The sequence below is a fragment of the Miscanthus floridulus genome, chromosome 7 (assembly GCF_019320115.1).
Source record: "Miscanthus floridulus cultivar M001 chromosome 7, ASM1932011v1, whole genome shotgun sequence".
Taxonomy (NCBI): domain Eukaryota; kingdom Viridiplantae; phylum Streptophyta; class Magnoliopsida; order Poales; family Poaceae; genus Miscanthus; species Miscanthus floridulus.
This window is the reverse complement of record NC_089586.1, coordinates 99,100,557-99,119,660: the sequence shown is the minus strand read 5'-3', so window position 1 is coordinate 99,119,660 and position 19,104 is coordinate 99,100,557. Positions and strand designations below refer to the sequence as shown.

Sequence of the window (19,104 nt, the reverse complement as noted above, 5' to 3'; positions counted from 1 at the left end):
CATATTAATTGTGCATTTCATTCATGTCATGCATTCCTCCCCTTATAAATTGATTATCTCATTTTAATAAAAGTTGCATCACCTAAAATATGTTCCCACGGAGTAATAAAAGAAATTTTGCTACAGATGGCCCGCATGAAGCAGACCGCCCGTAAGTCCACCGGAGGAAGGGCACCTCGACGTCCATTGGCCCTGAGGGAGCACTGCACCACGGACACCTTCTTGAGCGAGTTTGGCATGCCGACCTTGCTTTGGAGAGTGCTCCATGATGTGGGGTACCCAGAGGGTCAAGAGCCGATGTACTCTTGGAATGAGAGCCAGTTAGCAGAGGATGGACTTGCAGTGGTAGAGATCACAGTTCCTGCCCTTGGTGATGCTCTAGATTGGGATGGTTGGCACTTGGAGTTTGAGGGTCACACTCCTATTGAGGGTGCAGAGGGAGCAGCTTTCTGTGTCATCAGGGATATCATGAGCAGATTTCCCAGTGAGCTTACAGCAGCTCTAGCTGGCACCTTTCCTAGGGATGATCCTCATGATGCTATTTGGGTTCAGCCTCAGGGAAGTGCCTTGGTTAGAGGTCTAGCTGAGGGACAGGCTAGCGACAACCATGCTATGAGTGCTATGTTCACCGCCATTAGAGCATATGAGGGTCTTGAGAGTACCTACTAGACTTTGACTGGCTTGCGTAGTCATGATAAGCTCAAGGTGAGAAAGCAGAAGAAGAAGCAGGCACGTGCTATAGCTAGTTTGCAGGAGCAGTTGGCTGATATGAACTTACAGCGAAACCAAGCGGTTGAGAGAGGTGATAGAGCTATGCAGCGGGTGCATACGTTGACTCAAGCCAACAACAATGCAGACCGCATGATTGGACAGTTGGTTCAGGAGAGGAATGAAGCTTGGGACGAGAGGGACCTTCTGCTGCAGAGGGTCGATGAGCTAGAGGAGTACAACGTCAACCTGCACGAGGAGTTTCACGCGCTCTATAATAGGGTTGGCCCATATGCTCCTCCAGACGCCACTGGCATGGACATCGACGACGACGACGAGGACAAGCCTATAGTTTCACCTAGGGGCGATGGTGACGTCTCCGACCTCGACGATGGCCCCGAGGAGTAGGCTAGTTGTCTTGCACTAGTATCTAGGTCCTGTCGCGATGACATTTCTTTTGTTGGCATGTAACCTAATGTATCTTGCTTTGAACTTATGAGACTTGGCATGTGATTGGAACTTGGCTAGTAATGCGATATCGGAACGCATAAAAGTCCAGTGTATGTATGCTGGCAATTTGGTTGTATGGACATGATGTTTGCTTTTAAAGTAATTTAATTAGTGATGTTGTTTTAATTGGGATGCGATTATTGTGCCTCTGTTTTATTGTATGAATTTATTCTCTCCAGTAAATTCAGTTTGGTATAATTTTTCATTCACTCACAATTATTATAGCTTCGCTCAATCATTACTTGTTGCTGAAATATACAGATAACAAATACTCGCTGTACCACTTATGAGGCTGCTGAGACCGGTGCTAATGGTGCGGGGACCGGTGGTGGTGGTGGAAACCACGGCAACAACAATGAGCCTCCCCATAAACCGCATTTGCCACCTCCTCCCCCATTTACCCTAGAGGTGTTCCTCACACAGTTGCTCGGGAGTCAGCGCAACACAGAACAGTCTCAGAAGAACATGGAGGATTTTCTACGTACTATCGCCAACAATGTTCAGCGCGGTAACAATCAGGGTGGTGGCATTGGGGTGAATCAGTATAGCAGCTTCAAAGATTTTATGGACACTAGGCCACCAATATTCAAGGAAGCAACGGAACCACTCGATGCTGAAGAATGGATCAACACTATGGAAGATAAATTCCGTGTGTTGAGGATGACTGAGGTATTGAAAACTAAGTATGCTGCACATCAGTTGCAAGGACCAGCGGGAATGTGGTGGAAGCACCATCGCACAACCTTCCCTCCAAATGCTCAGATTATGTAGAGAGAGTTTGCTGAGGCCTTCCATGGAGTTTATATTCCACCTGGGCTGACCGAGATGAAGTTGGGAGAGTTCTTGGCGTTAAATCAGGGCACCAAGATCGTGACCCAATATTTGTATGCCTTCAACAACTTGTGTCGTTATGCTCCCGACATGGTTGACACCGATGCTAAGAGAATCGCCAGTTTTAAGAGAGGACTCAATCCAAAGATGATGAAGCATGTGGGTACCAACACCCGCGCCAGATTCAATGACTTCATCAGTGATTGTCTGAAGCAGGAAAAGAACAACAATGCCAGCACCGCAGCTAAGACTCGCAAGAGAGCCCTAGAAGGTGGTCCGTCCCAAGCAAGAGCACCTGCGAGAGGTCGTCCTCCCTATCGTCCATCTACACCTGGCGCTAGGTTCAGGCCACCATAGCAGAGAGGTCAGAATTTCTAGGGACCCCAGAAGCCTTACAAGATGGCAGTATAGTCTAACAAGACGGCCGCAACTATGGTACAGGGCAGTTCCAAGGGAGCTGTGGGGTCTGCTAGTACAGTAAGGGGACCCTGCTACAATTGTGACCAACCCGGCCACTTCTCAAGGTTCTGTCCTTATCCGTACAAGAAGAAGCAATAGACCTATAATGCTCGGGTGCATAGTACGACCGTGGATGAGATTCCTGAGGGAGAGCTCGTAACCGCTGGTAAGTTTCCTATCAACAAAAACCCTACAGTTGTTCTATTTAATTCTGGATCATCGCATTCTTTTATGAGTCAAGCATTTACACAGAAACATGAACAACTATGCACAGAATTGGGTTATGGTTACCGTATAAGTTTAGCAGGGGCTGATGTTTTGACCAATCAGATGGTTCGAGGGGCAACCCTTGAATTAGGTAGCAGAAAGTTTCGAGTGAACTTGATAGTTATGCCTGGACTAGTTCTAGATGTTATTATAGGGATGAATTGGATGAAGGATTGGGGAGCAGTTATAGATACAGGAAGTCGGGTACTTACCCTTAAGGATCCCCTGGGTGAGGGTACTTTCCAAGTACCATTGCCTCGGAGAACAGACCTTATAAGTGTGACATATGCTACTGAAGTTACTCCTATTCATCATATTCTGGTAGTGTGTGAGTTTCCGGATGTATTCCCGGATGAGCTACCTGGTCTTCCGCCAGATAGGGATATTGAGTTTGGAATTGAGTTAATCCCTGGGACAGCTCCGATTTCAAGGAGACCCTATCGGATGCCTCCAGATGAATTAGTTGAGCTGAAGAAGCAACTAGAAGAGTTATCGAAAAAGGGGTTTATCCGGCCAAGCAAGTCTGAATAGGGATGTCCTGCCTTATTTATGAAGAAGAAGAAAGAGGGCACGTTGAGAACGTGCGTAGATTACAGGCCACTTAACGCTATAACCATCAAGAATAAGTATCTCTTGCCTCTTATTGATGTTTTGTTTGACCAATTAGCCAAGGCTAAGGTGTTCTCAAAATAGATTTGAGATCCGATTATCATCAGATCAAGATTAGGCCACAAGATATACCGAAAACTGCATTTTCCACCAGATATGGGTTGTATGAGTATCTTGTCATGTCCTTTGGCTTGATAAATGCTCCTGCATACTTTATGTTTTTGATGAATACAGTTTTCATGCCAGAATTGGATAAGTTCGTGGTTGTGTTCATCGATGACATTCTGGTGTACTCCGAGAACGAGAAGGATCATGAAGAGCATCTGAGAATTATCTTGACCAGACTTAGAGATCATAAGCTGTATGCTAAGTTTAGCAAATACAAATTCTGGTTGAAGAAAGTTCCTTTCCTTGGTCACATTCTGTTAGAAAATGGAGTTTCAGTCGATCCAAGTAAGGTGCAAGAGGTTATAGATTGGAAGGCACCGACCACAGTTCCTGAGATTAGAAGTTTCTTAGGATTAGCCGGTTACTACCGTCGTTTTATACTGGACTTCTTGAAGATTGCCAAGCCAATGACAAGTCTGCTATAGAAAGATCACAAGTTCGTGTAGACACAGGAGTGTGAAGCAGCTTTCCACACCTTGCGGAAACTGTTGACCACTGCTCCTGTTCTCGCACAACCGGACATTGAGAAACCATTTGATGTGTTTTGCGATGCATCAAAAACTGGATTGGGCTGTGTTCTTATGCAAGAAGGAAGAGTCATTGCTTATGCCTCATGTCAATTGAGAAAGCACGAGGGCAACTATTCGACACATGATTTTGAACTTGCTGCAGTTGTGCATGCCCTAAAAATTTGGAGACATTATCTACTTGGTAATGTGTGCAATATTTTCACAGATCACAAGAGTCTTAAGTACATCTTTACCCAACCAGAGCTGAACATGAGATAGCGAAGATGGTTGGAATTGATCAAAGATTACAACTTGAATGTACAGTATCATCCTGGAAAGGCCAATGTGGTGGCAGATGCTTTGAGCAGAAAGTCACATTACTTGAATGTGCAGCCATTACTTGAAGATGGGTTCGATCTAATGCATCCTGCTGTATTAAATAGTATTCAGATTAGTTGCTCTTTGAAGAGTAAGATAATAGAAGGCCAGAAAACAGACAAGAGAATATTCCACATCAAAGAGAAAATAAAAGAAAAGCCGTCTAAGCACTTTAAAGTGGATGAACAGGGCATGTTGTGGTTTGACGACAGTCTTATGGTTCCCAAGGATTGAGAGCTTAGGAATAAACTCATGGATGAAGCTCACCTTTCTAAGCTATCTATCCATCCAGGAAGTAGTAAGATGTATCAAGAACTAAGACCTCGTTATTGGTGGACCAAAATGAAGAAAGAAGTTACAGCATATGTTGCCAGATGCGACACATGTTGTAGAGTGAAAGCTATTCATATGAAACCTACCGGTTTGTTGCAACCTTTGTCCATACCTAGTTGGAAGTGGGATGATATAAGTATGGATTTTATCTCGGGATTGCCCACTACTCAAAAGGGACATGATTCGATTTGGGTGATTGTGGATCGTCTTACCAAGACCGCTTATTTCCTACCTGTCAAGACAACTTATCGACCACCTCAATATGTCGAGAAGTATATTGCAGAAATTATGAGGTTGCATGGTATACCAAAGACTATAGTATCTGATAGAGGGCCACAATTCATGGCTCACTTTTGGGAACATTTACACAAAGGCTTAGGAACTAGTTTGATTCATAGTACCGCTTATCATCCTCAGACAGATGGTCAAACTGAAAGAGTGAATGCTATTCTAGAGGATATGTTAAGAGCCTATGTGTTGTCTTCTAGGGGATCATGGGAGTCATGGTTACCATTAGCTGAGTTTGCTTACAATAATAGTTATTAAGAAAGCATCAAGATGGCTCCATTCGAAGCTTTGTATGGCAGAAAATGTAGAACACCATTGAATTGGGTCGAGCCAGGAGATAGAAGGTATTATGGCATTGACTTTGTAGAAGAGGCCAAGAAGAAAATTCATATTATTCAACAAAATATGAAGGCGGCCCAATCACGTCAGAAAAGTTATGCAGACAGAAGAAGGAGACCCCTTGTGTTTGAAGTTGTTGACTATGTTTATCTAAAGGTCATGCCAATGAAGAAGAAACGGTTTGGAGTTTGGAGAAAGCTTGCCGCTAGATTTGTAGGACCATACAAGATCTTGGAAAGAAGAGGTCCAATAGCTTATAAGTTAGAGTTACCTGAGATAATAAGTACCGTCTTCCTAATTTTCCATGTATCATATCTCAAGAAATGTTTGCGTGTTCCGGAGGAAAGAATAGAACCTCGGGGCATCCAACTCAAATCAGATTTGGTGTATCGTGAGCAACCGATCCGTGTGTTAGACACTAAAGAACGTGCTACTCAGAATAGTATGATGAAAACATATAAAATACAGTGGAATCATCATGATGAGGGAGATACAACTTGGGAAACGGGAGAATATCTACAAAAAGCTTATAAAGATTTTTATAACAAATGGTTCGTAACCCAAATCTCGGAACGAGATTTTTATAAAGGGGGAGGGCTATAACAGCACGGTGTTATGCAAGCATTTAGGCACTGCAAATCATGCATATTGTGCATCATCAAAGCATCCTAAGTATCCATGCCTAATCGTGTAAATAATAACTGAAACCATGTTTCGAAACATATGAAACATGCTCGTGAAACATGAATGTTGCATACACTTGTTTAGAGTTGTTTTTGCCCTAATTATGCTTGCTAGGTTAGTAAAACATGTTTGGCTATAATTGTAAATCATCTAGAATTATTTAGCACAATTTTTGGAGCAAAGTTTGTATTCAAACTTTTGACAAAATATGCATTTGAAATTTTTATTGAAAATGGTCAAAAATCCTCCCTATTTAGCTTTTGCTTCCCAATTCAAAATCTATGCAAAATTTTTAGTTGGCCCCTAAAGCAAAGTTGTAGAGGATTAAATTCTAAGCAACTTTTATTTTTGGGCCATTTTCAAAAAGAAGTCATTTTCTTGCTCAAAAGGGTATTTAAAAACTGATATTTGAAAATTCCTTGAAATAGAATTTGAAAAATGGTTTCTCTCCTTTCACGGGCCGCCGCCTCACTTCTGGCTCGCCAGCCAAAGCCGGCCCAACGATCCACCCCACGCCGCGCCTTCGCCTCAGCCCAGCCCACCTCGCGTGCTGGCTTCCTTCTTCCCCCACGCGCGCACATGTCCGACCGCGTCAGGCACGCCGCGCCTCGTGGCGAGCGCATGCCGGCGACGCTGGCCGGGTGGTGTCCCGTGGCCCCCGCAAGCAAGCGTGCCTCGCTGTTTTCAAGCCACCGCAGCTCCGCTTCTCCCTGCGCTTCCCATTTTCTCTCCCACGCTGCCTCTCTGCTTCGCCCTGCACCAAGCTCTGCTCGCGCCGCCGTCGCCACCGCAGCCCCGCCAGCAAAATTGGCCGTCGGTGCTCCACCATTGCCCTCAATCGAGCACACCTCGCTCCGCCTCGCTCCTCGGCACCTGGTGCTTGCTGCAGGGACACCATTGGAGCAAGGTATAGCGGCTTGCGCGTTTTGCCACCGTCGGTCATGGCACCGCCGCGCTTGACCTCGCTGTGGAAAGCTTCCTCCGTCCTTTCTCCATCCCATTGAGTTACCTGCTTAGGTTCGCCACCTTCTTGTGGACCCAACGCGCACGCTCGCTTGCCCGGACATGGCCGGCAACAGCCGCTGGCCCACTGGCAGCGCCCGCACCGCCGTGGCGTCTGGAACGCCGGCGTGGCGTCTCGCCTCGGCCGAGCTGGGCCAGGTCGGCCTTGGGCCGAAGCCCCGGGCCAAGCCATCGCCTTTCCTTCGCTCGTTTGCGCAGGCCAAAAGTGGCCGTGGGCCAGTTGTTCCCCCGGGCCGGCCCAGTAGTAATAGGAAAAATGGATTTCGGTTTTCTTTTATTATTTGGGAAGAGAAATACTTTAGAAAATGTTTGTGTACTCATTTTGGCTCTAAATTTGCTGAAACAAATTTTGTTGTGTTCTTTGTCACCAGATCTACATGATAAAAATATTGCATGTCATTTTTGAGATACTTTTCTGTAGAGCTTTATTTAATCCTTGATATTGCTGATATCTTATAAAATGTGTAGTACAACCTATATGTTTTAGAAAAATATGCTTCCAAGTGTGTTATTCTTGTGTAATGTACTTCCTAGGAAAAATATATGCCATGCATGTTCTATAGAAAAATTATGAGATGTAGTTCAAGTGCCTTTAATGGCTGATTTTTGTTATTTTTGCTAGAGAGCAAAATTTGTATAAAACATGCATGTGATAATTTTTGTACAGTGATTATTTACTGTTTAGAACCTAGGAAAAATACTAAATCTGTTGGTTGACACTTTTCATAATACAAAGTATTTTCATGCTCATAATTAGGTCCAAGCTTGTCATTTTTGTGTAGGCTACTCCACTTATTCAAATGTCATAAAAATTTAATGGTAGACTACTTAGGGTAGTACTGTGCTATGGTAATTTTCTAAGATTTTTCTAAGCTATAAAAATAGATGTTGCTATTCAAACCTATTATTAATTAGGGTTTAATCAAATGTTGCTTTATGCGTGATTAAGAAATTAGTGAAGCTTTGGTGTATCTTTGAAGCATTTAATGAGATGTGTTGACTTAGCATATTAGTAGTAGAAGAGAATGCAGTAGATGACATGTGATTGTAGTACATGTTCTTGGATGATGTTGACTACCTTGCATTCAAGCATATCCATTGTGCTCATTTCATCCGATGCACCTTTTTGCATAAGCACTTATGCACATGCATCATACAGGATCGCTAACCGAGAGCCCAGTCATCATACCCTAGGAGCCCGAGGAGCAGCCGTAGGAAGTGACCGAAGCAGACGAGGAGGACGTTGAGGAACTTCTAGAGTGCCCCGATCACCGCCCGAGCTCCTTCGAGAGAGGCAAGCCCCAGAGCATTTTTCTTCCTGGTTTGCAATTATTAATTAAATGCTTTACTCTAATTGATGCATTACGTTCAGGAGTTGTTTGCAACCGTTGCTGCATTATAACTTGTCTACCTTTGTTCTACTATATCCTTGTTACCCTAGTATCCGCAGTCGAGTCAATGCTTAGCTGGCTTAGACCGGTAGAAGTCGGGTGATTTCCTGTCACCTACAAGCTATAAGTGGTTACCTGGATCTGCTTGGAGAACTATGTAGTCATGGTATAACTAAGTGTTAAATGAAGTTGAGACCGGACGGAGACTTACAAAGTTTTGGACTGTAGTGCTTTCCATCTGTGTCGATTAAGGACCGACCGTTGTTGGGCCTCAGGTCATGTTGAACGCATGCCTTACATTTAGCTGGCCGAATAAAGTACCTTTCGACCATGAAGCTGGGAGATTATTTGGGCCGAGTAGATTGCCCGCAGCGCACTGTGCCGGAGCAGGTGTGGTAGGACACGGGGGCGTGAAGATAAGACCAAAGAGCAGTCGGTCGGCCCCCGGGTACATGTGGTTCCTGGCGAACTCGAGATTCTTGGATAGTTGACTCGGTGACTGATACCTCACTGTAGCGGGTGAGTGAGGTTTGTGTAAGGAATAAATCACCAGCTGGTTAGGAATCGATTCGAATCGCCATCGCTCCTGGATAGTGAGCACTTGACTTGAGTGACTTCATCGTAGTAATGTTGATGGAACACTTGGACAATTATAAGGAATATGACATTATGGAAGTTGTTAATGATCATTGGTTATCATTATTTGCTTAATCACATGCTTGCTCTAGTATAGGTGCAAATGTAGTCGACAGGTTAATAATAATTAACTTGACAATAATACTTTTGTAAAGGTTCTTGAAATGCTGAAAAATGCCTCTTTTTGCAAATGAGTCAGCCACCCTACTATATAGCCCTTCATAATCCTTGGTGTCACTTTATTTTTGGTTATGTCGGGTAAGTCTAGCTGAGTACCTTCTCGTGCTCAGGGTTTTATTCCCACTTATTACAGATGGACAGATGTATTACGGCTACTGTATCAACTGCCTTTATCCTACGATGGGTGATGCTTAGGACCATGGGCATGGTCATTCCTTACGTCTCGTCTGATGCTTTTGTTGAAGATGATCATTAGCTGGCACTGTATTTGAACTCCGTGTGAGTGCGTGTGGTTTTGAACAAATGGCTTCCGCTACTTCTATTTGAAATCGTTTTGTAATAACTATGTTTAAACTCTAATGTATCAGAGATGCGAACTTTTATGTAATATGTGATGGTGACCGCTAAACTTATTACGATCTTGGCTGGTATGTGAGTTGGTTTGAAATCCTTCATGATTTCACGGACTACCAGGTTATACGGGCTTAAGTTTACTAAATCGTCTGCTCTGGCGGATGATTTTCTTACTTAATTTCGTATAATTGGTTGGTTCTGTTACAGCCACTCTCCTGATGGCGACGTTCTATGCACTACACGACGTTGAGGCCAAGGAGAAGGGAGAGGTAGTGGCGGTGAAAGGGTCTGGGAAGGCTCTGAAAGCTGTCAACCTCGACGAACCGCGCGCCTAAGTCCACCTCGGACGTGTGGGCGACGAGCAGGAGCAGCGGTGGTACCTGGACTCTGGTGCTAGCAACCACATGACGAGCTCCAAGGCAGCCTTCTCTGAGCTCAATGACGACATGACTGGCACGGTGAAGTTCGGTGATGGCTCAAGGGTGGCGATCCGAGGGCACGACACCATAATCTTCAGGTGCCAGAACAGTAAGCACCACGCGCTAATAGATGTATATTATATTCTGCAGCTGCATTCAAGTATCATCAGCATTGCCCAGCTAGATGAGCGTGGCAGCGAGGTACTGATCAAGGACGGCGTCCTCAGGATCAGGGGCCGAGAGCAGCGGCTTCTTGCCAAGGTAAAGAGGTCTCAGAACCAGATGTACCTGCTTGACCTCAAGGTGGAGCAGCCCATCTGCTTGGCTACACGGCGCACGAAGGAGCCATGGCTGTGGCATGCCCGGTATGGACATCTCAACTTCAACACTCTTGGTCGGCTGGAGAAGATGGTGACTAGGTTGCCTCACATCGAGCACGTAGGTGAGCTGTGTGACAGCTGCCTGGCCAGGAAGCAAAGAAGGTTGCCATTCCCAAAGACGGCGAAGTACCACGTGGCTGAGACCCTTGAGCTGGTCCATGGTGACCTCTACGGGTCGATCACACCGGCGACGCCCGGCGGGCGCAAGTACTTCATCTTGCTGGTGAATGACTGTAGCCGGTACATATGGCTGTAGCTTTTGACCAGCAAGACCGAGGCGGCGGAAGAGGTCAAGAAGTTCAAGGCGCGCATGGAGGCGGAGAGCGGCAAGAAGCTACGCGTGTTGAGGACTGATCACGGCGGTGAATTCACTTTGGTGGAGTTCCCTACGTACTACGTGGATCAGGGTATGGTGCGACACCACACTGCGCCGTACTCGCCATAGCAGAATAGCATGGTGGAGCGGTGGAACCAGACAGTGGTCGGTATGGCTCGATCCATGATGAAGGCCAAGGACATGCCGACAAGGTTCTGGGGTTAAGCGGTGACTACGGCGGTGTTCATCCTTAACCACGCACCCACGAAGGCCCTGAAGGGTAAGACGTCATTCGAAGCTTGGTATGGGCGCAAGCCGAGCGTGTCCTTCCTTCGGACATTCGGCTGCATTACCCACGTCAGGAAAATGAAGCTAGTTCTCACCAAGCTAGAGGACAGGAGCACACCAATGGTGTTCCTGGGCTACGTGGAAGGTATCAAGGCATACCGGCTCTACGGCCCATGCGGAGGCAAGGTGGTTGTCTCGCACGACGTCGTGTTCAACGAGAAGGCGGCCTGGGCCTAGGACAGTCCGGGCATAGGGGAAGCTTGCAGCTTCACCAGTACCAGCGTCGTTGAGCACTTGGTCATCCATGGTGGTGGAGACACTGAAGAGGAGGTACCGACCACTCCAGCAGCGGAGCCAAGCACTCCTGCGGCGGTGCCAAGCACTCTGGGAGGGGTGTCGAGCACTCCAAGAGTGGCATCGAGCGGTCCTGCAGTGGTGCCGACCACTCCAGGACGGGTGTCGAACGCTCCCGTAGCGGAGCCAAGAGGTCTTGCAGCGGTGCCAACGACTCCAGGAGTGGTGACGAGCAGTCCAGGCATAGTGCCGAGCACTGTAGCCAGGGTACCAAGCACTCCAAGTGCTGTGCCGACCACTCCAGCGGAACAGGGAACTCCATCGACGCTAATCAAGTTCTCATCACCTCTAAGCGACAATACTGAGTTCGTGGATGCCTTCCACAACGGTGAGGAGGTGCGATTCCGTAGGCTGGACGACATCATCAGCGGCACAGGGCCCTTAGGTCTGGCGGGTAGGCTGCTCAATGACCTAGAGCTGCTTCTCGTCAGTGCAGAGGAACCACCCATGTTTGCGCTGGCCGAGCGTGATGCAAATTAGCGACGAACGATGCTAGAGGAGATGAAGGCGATCGAGGAAAACGAGACTTAGGAGCTCGTTGATCCACCTCCAGGATGCCGTCCGATCAGCCTGAAGTGGGTGTACAAGGTCAAGCGGGACGAGCGTGGCGCCATTATCAACCACAAGGCGCGCCTCGTCGCCCGAGGCTTTGTCCAGCACGAGGGCATTGACTTCGAGGAAGTCTTTGCGCCGGTAGCGCGCATGGAGTCTGTCCGACTGCTTCTGGCTTTGGTAGCAGCGAAGGATTGGCGCGCCCATCATCTAGACGTAAAATCGGCATCCTCAACGGTGAGCTGGCAGAGACGGTCTTTGTTAGGCAACCTCTGGGTTTCGCCGTCAAGGGAGCGGACCACAGGGTGCTCCAACTACGAAAGGTGCTCTACTGGCTAGGTAGGCCCCCGAGCGTGGAACTCCAAGCTTGACATCACGCTGGGTGAGCTTGGATTCACGCGGTGCGCAACCGAGCACGCGCTCTACACGCTGCGACGGGGAAGGAGGAGCTTATCGTCGGCGTGTATGTGGACGACTCGGCGCGCGTGCGGAGGACATCGATAGCTTCAAGCGTGAGATGGCGGCTCGTTTTCGAATGAGCGATCTCGGCGCGCTCTTCTACTATCTCGGCATCGAGGTGAGACAAGGGAGGGAGGCGTTCATGCTCGGTCAGAGCACGTATGCCTCGAAGCTGTTGGAGCGGAGTGACATGGCTGAGTGCAAGCCGTGCGTAACTCCGATGGAGGAGCGACTGAAGCTGACGAAGGCCAGTACCGTGGCGAAGGTAGATGCAACACTCTATCGGAGCATCGTCGGTGGTCTGAGCTACCTAGTCCACACGAGGCCGGATATTGCGTTCGTCGTAGGCTACGTCAGCCGCTTCATGGAGGATCCCCGAGAGGATGAATAGGCTGCGGTGAAGCGGCTGCTGCGCTACGTCAAGGGGACGGTGGATCAGGGGATCGTCTTCCCCAAGACTGGTGGAAGTAGGCCGCGCTCACTGTGTTCAGCGATGCAGACATGGCGAGGGATATCGATGGACGACGGATCACCTCTGGCGTGCTCGTTTTCCTCGAGTCGGCTCCAATCTCATAGCTGTCGCTGAAACAAAAGGTGGTGGCGTTGTCCACGTGCGAGGTAGAGTACGTGGCGGCGACCATAATGGCGTGCTAAGTTGTATGGCTACGTTGGCTGCTGGACGAGCTGACCGGTGTGGAAGCTCACCCACCAGCACTGATGGTGGACAATCAGCTCGCCATCACCCTCGTCCTCGCGAAGAATCCGGTTCTCCACGATCGGAGCAAGCACATCGACGTCAAGTTCCACTTCCTCAGGGACTGTGTATCAATGGAGGGCAGATCGTCATCGAGTTCGTTGAAACTGGTCGGCAACTCGCGGACGTTCTCACTAAGCCGCTCGGCCGTCTTCGGTTCACGGAGCTGAAGAGGATGATCGACATGTAGGGGGTTCTAGGGTTAGCAGCAGGATTAGGGAAATAATTGATAAGTAATCTGCTGCTCCCCTATGTGAACGTGTGGCAGGGGCAGGCGTCAAAAAGGCTCTCTCGCTGCCGCACTGTGGTCGCTGTAGGGGCAGGCGCCGAAAGGCTCCCCTGCCGCACTGTAGCCACAGCAGGGGCAGGCGCCAAAGTCAGCCCTACTGTCACATCTAGTCACGGTAGCAGTATGGCAGCCTGACATGTCTATGTACTAGGATTAGATGGGTAGGGTTGGATATATAGTTTCCCACAGCAATTCAGTAATTAGAGCGAGTTCAGTTTTGTCATCTCCTCTGCAGAGCTCCGGTCAACGCTGGTGCTTGTGCTGTGTGTGTGCACGCTCTGTTCTTCCTTCCTTTTTCTATCTCTAGCCATAGTGTGTGATCGGCAACGTTGAGAAGTGGTCGGCTCACCCGTACCGAAGATCCTGGGGCTGACACCCTGAGCAAAACCCGCACGAACGTCTAGAAATGGAGAACGGAGGGAGAGCTGGTCGGTCAGCTTCTCTGATTTCTTCATGGATCACGTATCATCTTTCCTGGGCGGGTACTGAATTTTCTAAATAGTGTAATTGACTAACATCTAACATTGTTGCTGGATCACGTAACATCGTTGCTGAACGCATCTAACATCTACTGCTATAAGTGACTATTGCAATGTCTGCAGTCTGTACAATTGCTCTTACTATTCCAAGACAAAGTAAAAATAATAGATAAGATATATGGTTGTATTGTATGCTACAAAGATCCACATTACATATGTTATTTTCATTCAGAAACAATATGCAACGTAGGTCTTAAACCAAGCATAAGCGTCCATCGTTTATGGGAGATATATTGTTGGGATGCACTGACAGGTTAGTGATTATTGGTATTTGGTTACAACTAACGTTCAATTCAGTGATCAGTGAGTAACACCTTTTTTCTCTTTAAAAAAAGGTATTTCTGAACTTAAGTACGTAGTAGTACTCTACTGAAATAGAGCAGAACTGAATGGAGAAAAAAAATCTGAGCCGGATCAACGAAGATCCATGCATATTCGGTCGTCGCAGTCACCGAATGATTCGGAGCCAGAACGATGCTCCAGCTGCAGCGCAGAGATCTGCTCTGATAACACACACGATTCCAACTCACCTGTTCCCAACAGTGACCTGTTGCTTAGCGGAGACATTCAAAATCTCCCCTAGTGATCTGCTTCTAAACATTATCATTATCATATTCTTTCTTCAGTCTGTCTGTGCCGACTGCCGACTGCCGACTGATGGGCTGTTGCAGTCAGAGTCAGGCAATCCTTAATTGTCCCCCTCCCTGTCTCTATGGAGCTTGGAAAGGTCAGTTGATCTGCACTCCGTTTCAAGCGGTGACTTTGCGTTTATATTGGCCTTTGGCTCCTGCTATTTGGGAAACTGACCATGCTAGATTGCTGGTTGATGAGGACGCACATAACACCACGATCATGTACCTCCACAAGTCGGTGAGGAATTTACATCATGTTCATGCTAAACTATTCTGCTGTTGATCTTGTACTGGGATTGTAGTTGTGTTGCATTGTGCCTTCATATTGGAGCTACCTCATGTTCTACAGTCACCGTTATGCAGTAGTAGCTAATAATATCTGAATCCTGTTTCGTCTGAACCCCCGATACCGTTCCTACTACATTGTTCCCTTACAATCAATTGCAGAGACCTCTCAATTATAGAGCTACATGAATTAGTTTGTCTTTCAGTTAACATGATAACATTTGCAGGTGACAATTTGCTGCACGAAAAATCTTACGTAGCTTCCTTAGACCAAGTGACCACGGGAGACGGCGACCTCGTGTTTTCTGCTTGCGATGGCACGCCGCGTCAGCTCAGCTCCCTTCTTCTCTAATCGCTGGTCGCCGTCGCACTCGACGTGTGCGTCGCGGGACAGTTATTTCGAAGGAGACCACCAAGGCCAATGTCGTTCATGGCGTGTTTCGTCCCATTACTTATCTGTCTGTGTAATCTGTTATTGGTGATTTGTAATCTAGTACTATCACTGAGATTTTGATGTAGTCACCGTTTCTGTATGTTTCTATTGTGCTTTAGGAAGTGTTTTGGCACTATACATCCATGTGTTATGACGAAAGCAACACTGGGCTGTAGGTTTCATTGTTTCAATCGCATTCGCGTCCTAGATGTTTTATTAGGAAGTTACTAACACCATATACTACTTTCGACAGGTCAACACTGGGCTTCTGTGCAACTTAACGGGCTGGTATTTCGGCTGTTATACACAGATAAATGGACCTAGACCAAACAAAGTTGGATTTAGGATATTGTAGGCCCACAAAGACGGATTGTTGGCTCTCTTTCTCATTTGCTAGCTAAGACGACCGCGACTCGGACAAGAAGACATTGGTGGAGCGCACTCTGGGGCTGTTTGTTTGGAATGCAGTGATGACCATGGGCGGACCTACAGTTGTGCTCGGGTATTTCCAGGCATATCCAACATTTTTAAGAAAAATTTTAGTAGTTTTTGGAGGTATATACATGTATAATATAATTAAGGCTGATAAGCCATGACTGAAAGTACTGTTGGCTGATTTGTTGTGAGAGAAAAATACTGTTCGTTGGTTGAAAAAATACGGCTTATAAGCCAAGCGAACATGGCGTTAGCAAGTGAATTTACTGATCAAAGCACACAGAGACGTCCTATAGTAGTAGGTCAACTACTAGTGCACAGTCACCCAAAAAAAATGTTGGAAAAATAGGTAGCATCTATAAACTAGACCATTTATAATGGAACAATGTCATGAATACGAGTTATATAACAGAATAAATAAGACCAGTTATAATAATCTATAATCAGAAATGAGATTGCACAAGATAAGTGGTTTTACATAACAAAAACTGACCAAGGAGCCACGATAATCAAGACTCTGCTACTAGCTTATATCTTAATACCAACTCGCATCAGATGAACAAAAATACAAAGCAAATGAGATGTCATGTGAAAAGCTGTTTTCTAATCCTCCTGAACTACATTTTTATTGGAAGTATATATTGTGATATTAACCAAGGACACACCTTTCATGATTAAATCCACACATCAGGGCCCGTGAAAAAAATTAAAAGGTTACCACGTGGGAAGAACACCTGCAATCATTCACGGGGAGTGGACACGTGTAGAATAGATCCTTTGAAAAGTGATGTGTTTATCAATGAAACAAGAGGTTTATCTATCAATGAGCGGTCAGAACATCCTCTTTACCAGCAATGCAAAAGGCTACATCCTCTTTAACCGAAGGATGGTCAATCATCCTGCTCAACCTTCACACTCTGCAGCTTCGAATCCAGCTCGTCCTCATTGTCCTCAGCATCCTCGTCCTCTTCCTCATCATCAGGCTCCCCGTCAGGTTCATTCTCATCTAGTGAGCCCAGAACATCCAGGGATTTCTTACCTGCCTTGAGAATTTCCTTCACCTCATCAATCCCTTCATCGGAGATGAAATTTCCATTGATGTTCAGTTGCACAAAAGCTGGTTTATTTGCGACTGCCCGCGCAAAGCACCGAGCTCCAACTCTCTGCAGCATGTTCGTGCTCACATCAAGTTCCTTGAGATCTGTGTGGCCATCTTCCAATGATTTTGCAATAATCACAGCACCATCATCCTTGAGCTCATTTTCAGCCAAGGTCAGCTTCTTGAGTGACTGCATTGCTGCTAGGCATTCTGCCAAATGTGGGGCTGCTTTGGCATTTATTTCATTTCCAGCCATTTCAAGGACCTCCAACTGCGGTGCTGACTGTTTGAGGGCATTGGCAATTGCTTTTGTACCCTCATTCTCAAGATTGAGATCACTGAGATAAAGCTCAACCAGATCAGGAAGCTTTGGAAGGGTTTTGCTGAGAGCTAACCCTGCATCAACACCAAATAAGTTGTCCCTGAGATCAAGTTTCTTCAGATGAGTGCATGTCCCTAATGCCTCAGACAATGCGACTCCACCATCAGATCCTATCCTTGTTGCTGAGCACCTGAAACTCTCTACATTTGGAGAACGCTTAACCATCTCAGCAATATACATAGCACCTTCATCTCCAGTCATATTGTTGTGGAAGTGAAGAACCTTAAGCTTCTCAGTTGCAGGAATAAGCTCAGATAGAGCTTTTGCAGCTTCCTCTGATATGCCATCATTCATCACATAGAGTTCTTCCAAGGATTCCTGTGATTTCAGGAGCTCACTGAATGCCCTGACACCCTTCTCACCCAAAGCATTGTCAGAGATATTCAGATATCTCAGGACAGAACCCTCTAATGCTTTGGAGAATATGCGCATCACATCGAGGGCTTCATCCTCAGGCCTTCCTGCAACAAAATCTGAGATATCAACCTCTGTGAGCTGATTCTTAACTGACTCAAGAATTGGCCCAGCAACATTAGCAGCACCAATACCAAAGCTCCTGTTGCTAAAGCAAATTCTTTTATATGAATTTCCTGGTTTGGTGAGTGGACTCAGCAGTTCTTTTGCTTCATCTGCCTCAATAAAAGCACGCTTGCCACCAGATATATCTAATACAGTATCAGCGGGCACAAGAGGTGTATCAGCTACAGGTGCCTCCAGTTCTGCAGTAGTCCTTAGGCCTTTTTTCAGAACTTCCAACATCATCTTGCTCGTTTCCTTTGCATATAGCTGGACAGCAGAACTCCCATCACCATCTGGCTCCCTTTTAAAATGCTCATCAGCAGAGGCAAAGCAAAGTTCTTCAATCCTTTTTGAATTCTCATGAGCCTCTTGCTTGCCCAAAAGGCCATATTTGCGAGAGAAAATGGACTCTGTGGACAGATTCTTTGTCATCCTCTCAACAAGTATGAGCCGTGTGCTTTCACTTGGTGGCCACAACTTTATAGAGAATGTCCTGGGCTGGAAATCTTGTGCTGAATCCATGTGACAAGCTTGGACTTAACACAGCAACCTGTAATAGTAGAACACGATTTACTAGCCTTGATTTGATAACATAAGATATCGCAGTAGCAAAAAACACAATAATAAACCAACAATATTATGAACCAAACAAACGAGCAGGGGTGGATGCAGTAAAGGACATCAATAAACAAACGAGCCATTTCACCCTATAGTTATCAGATCAGAATACAAATAGCTTAAGTCCTAGGGTTTGGGTGCTCAACTTCGCACGGTAGGAACGGAAGAGAAGGGTGGGTACCTGGCGGAGCCTGTCGGCGGCGAAGGGCCGAAGAAGACCTGGCGAGGGACGGATGGGGACCTGGACACCTGGACAGCGGCAGCGGTCGCCCAGTCGTCGCCACGAGAGAGAGCGCGCGCGCACTTGGGCGAAGGTAGAAGAAAGGGCACTGCTGTTTTGGATTTTAGATCCCGGGCGAGAGCGAGACCGTGTGGCTGTGGCCGCCGCCGCCACCGCTGTGGGGAGCGAACCCAAGAAAGAAGATGACGAAAGCAACACTGGGCTTTTTGTGCAACTTAATGGGCTAGTATTTCGGCTTTTATAGAGAGATAAATGGGCCTAGACTAAACAAAGTGGGCTTTGGGTATCCTAGGCCCATGAAGGCGAATTGTTGGCTCCCTTTCTCATTTGCTACTGTACTTGGTACCCGAGAAGAGTAATGTGTAATAGCCTGTTTAGCACAGTTTCCTGTTTTCCTCAAAAAAAAAAAAAACACAGTTTCCTATGACTGGGGCTTCTTGTGC

At 46.7% G+C, this 19,104-nt stretch overlaps 1 protein-coding gene across 1 annotated transcript; it reads right to left on the bottom strand.

Moving 5' to 3' along the window:
- Positions 1 to 16,564: 16,564 nt before the first annotated feature.
- On the bottom strand, positions 16,565 to 18,851 carry LOC136463934 (RAN GTPase-activating protein 2-like). The gene is made up of 2 exons (XM_066462906.1): positions 18,602 to 18,851; positions 16,565 to 18,352 (listed from the first exon to the last, which is right to left on the bottom strand). Exon 2 carries the CDS (start codon positions 18,322 to 18,324, stop codon positions 16,693 to 16,695), a length of 1,632 nt encoding a protein of 543 aa, XP_066319003.1. The 5' UTR covers positions 18,325 to 18,352; positions 18,602 to 18,851; the 3' UTR covers positions 16,565 to 16,692.
- Between the last annotated feature and the right edge of the window lie 253 nt (positions 18,852 to 19,104).